Raw genomic sequence first — 2,996 nt, 5'->3', positions numbered from 1 at the left:
ACCGACCTCCCATTTTGGAGGTGCAGCTCTGGTGCCCTCGCTTTCCTCTCCCTTATCTTCTCGTCAGAGGGAAAAGGGGAAAGTGTCTCTCGGGGTAAGGGAAAAAACACAGCGGCCAAAGCCGCTCGTCCCAGCAGAGCTGGAAGAGTTAGTGTCACGGTCTCCCTCTTTCAGGAGTGTCTCTGACTTTTTTTTCTCCTTTTGTCGATACCTCTAGATGTAGCCTGTCAGCAACTGGCAGCTCTTTCGGATGGCAAAAGAAAAAGAGAGGGGAAAAGGACGGGAGAAAAAAAAATGTAAATATTTATCTGTTAAACTCTTTTTCTTTCGCAATCCACGATGCTCCTCCTTTTCTCCAGGAAGAAAAAATAAAAATAATAAAATAAAAGCAACTTAATTCCCAACAGAGGCAGAGAAAAGGCTTCCCAAGGAAGATTAAAAATTGGCGATCTGGAAATCCCTGCAGAGGCAGCGGCGGAGGCAGCGGCGATAATTCCCGGTGCGGTGCGATTCGGGAGCGGCTCTGCGCTGCTGCGCTCGCCCTGCGCACGTCGGGGCTGGGGGGTGTCAAACAGCAGCGGTGGCGGGCAGGTCACGTCGGAGCCTTGATCCCCGTTTTTCTTTTTTTTTCTCTTTTCCTTTTTTTTTTTTTTTTTCAAAGGAAGCGAAGCTCTCTTTCCTTGTTGTGGGTTTACTTTTGTTTTTAGAGGAATTCCAGCCAACAAAAATAAGCTCGTGTCTCAACAGCAGCGAACAGAGCGTGTCCGGGTGTGCTCCTACGGGGGAGGGGGTGCCTGCTCTGCTCTGCTCCGCGCCGCGGCTCGGCTCGGCTCGGCGGCTCTCTCCGAGGGTGAAGCGCTAAGGATCTGCCTCTCCTAGGGCGCCTGCCGCCCTTATATCCCGCCGGCCGACTGCATGCTTAATGAGATGCAAATGAGCAGCCCCCCAATCTGGCTAGAGCTGTCACAAAGGAGCCACTTTTCCAAACCCTCCTCTCAATGGATCGCCAAATGGTCAGTGAGCTGTAAAATGTGCAACCCTCCTCCCCCTCCCCTTCGCGCTCACAAAACGTGTTCATTTACATTCCTGCAAATTTGGTAACCGCAAGAATCCCCCTTCTGCTCCGGGGAGAGGGTAACACCCCCTGTGCACCGGGAAGAGGCAGTGCAACACGCTCCGGCCAGAGAGCAGCCCCGGGGACGGCGGGCTGTAATTGCCTCTTGGAACGTGCAGAGCAGCCGCCGTGACCCCAAAAAGTGACTCGGTGATCGTGACCACTCCAAGGGGCATCTCCGGCGTTAAAGGGACGAGGGAGGTGGGAGCCAGCGAGCCACAACGATGGGAGTCCCATCCCATGAAACTCACACTGCATTTACCCTGCCATAACCGGGGTAACTGGGGAGGGGGGAAACGAATGTGAACGAAGTGACCCGGGGCTCGCTCTTCCCTTGGCTCCTCTGACGGCGTGCGTCCCGCCGGCGGAGGCACGGGGGATCCCCGGGGTCCGGCGGCGAGGGAGCGCCCGGGCGGGTTCGTGGCAGGGACTCGTGGAGGGGACCCGTTTGCGGGGCTCCGCGGGTCCCGTCCCCGCCACCACCGCTGCCGGAGAGAGCCGCTCGCTGCGCCCGGGTCCCGCACCCCTCTATGATTATTACCATCATCACCAGCAACCTCTCCCTCTCTCTCCCTCTCTCTCTCTCCCTCTCTCTTTTTTCCTCCTTCAGCTTAGTAAAAAGTGAGTTTGGTGTGTGTCGTTCGCGTGGCTGTCATTAAGGCCGTTTGTTATTGTGTGAGGGCTGAATCAGTTAGCTCTTTGTGCTCTCAGCTGTATGGTAATGTAGACAGCACCTGCTCCCTGCACAATGCGAGGGAGAGAAAGAGCTCCCCTCGGCGCACGCTACTGCCTCTACAACAATGTCCGCACATTTTTTAAAGAAATCCCTTCCAGCACTTCCCCCCTCCGCAACACACACACACATACGCACAAAATAAACTAACCCAAATTTACACCAATCATCACCTTTATAATTTTTTTACATATCCATCAGACAGTACAACTTTTGTTTTGATCTTTAAAACATGGAAAGGAGTTTACCGGTGCGGTGAAAAAGGGATAGAGGCTATTACCATTTGAGCAGTTTCTTAATGATGGATGGAAGCAGGGGATAAAAGTTGGAGGGCGACTCTGGCATGTCACTCGAAGCAGGGTTTTCCACTTTGTTTAGGCCCTCTGTTTAAACACCTTTGGTAGGCGCAGGCGGATTCATTAGGATGCAAGGTGTAACTGTCTCTGTAAATGTCATTTTAATTGTAACAGATCATTTCAGCACAGATTAAGCTTGTGTGCGAAAGGAGAGGATTTGGCTACAATAACCTCACTGTAGGTATGCCGTGCTAAAAGCCTTATTATGGCGACTTTATTGGGTTGAAACGTGCATTTGCATGGCAAAATGTGACTTCCATTGAAGCAGATGTCTTGATCACAAATTATCTTACAATGCGCTAGGAAAAAAAAATCTTAAAGACTTCTTAAAGTAAAAGCATTGAGTAATACCAATTAAAAGAAAATCACTAATGAGTTCATTCAGCCCAGCTCTTCTCGACTGTTCCAGGACTGTAGCTGCCCACATTCATTTACTAGGGGTTTGTGGCACCTACCCCAAACCCAGGCCACCTAATCCAAACCTCGGAACAAGCATCCAGATCTTTGCAACCTTTTGCCACTCAACGCGTGTCCTTTACATCTAGCTGTAGTCGAACGAGCCATCTACATTCAGGTGCTCTTCTTCTCTCCTCTCCTCTCTCCGCCCCTCGACGCATAAGCAAAAGTTTAAATGTACAGGAATGTTTGGGTTTGATTTTTTTTTTTTTTTACCCCGGAGTTGCTCCGGGCAGAGAGCAGACCAGCGATCCCGCAGGCACAGTGCGGAGACGTAGGGAAGGCGGCGCAGGACGGAGGGGAGCGGAGCGGACGGCGGATCCCCGGAGGCCCGGCC

General features: G+C 52.0%; 1 protein-coding gene across 1 annotated transcript in view; it reads right to left on the bottom strand.

Annotated features, from left to right (window-relative positions):
• The window catches only part of DLL1 (delta like canonical Notch ligand 1), a 9,704-nt gene extending 8,046 nt beyond the window's left edge, over positions 1–1,658 (bottom strand). The window contains exon 1 of the mRNA XM_017744907.1: positions 1,366–1,658. Within this exon, the coding sequence (XP_017600396.1) occupies positions 1,366–1,658 (293 nt within the window). The remainder of the gene's footprint in view (positions 1–1,365) is intronic.
• Between the last annotated feature and the right edge of the window lie 1,338 nt (positions 1,659–2,996).

This window comes from Corvus brachyrhynchos, unplaced genomic scaffold (assembly GCF_000691975.1).
Source record: "Corvus brachyrhynchos isolate BGI_N302 unplaced genomic scaffold, ASM69197v1 scaffold70, whole genome shotgun sequence".
Classification (NCBI taxonomy): Eukaryota; Metazoa; Chordata; class Aves; order Passeriformes; family Corvidae; genus Corvus; species Corvus brachyrhynchos.
Note: the sequence above shows the minus strand (reverse complement) of the source record. Positions and strands in the feature narration are given on the sequence as shown.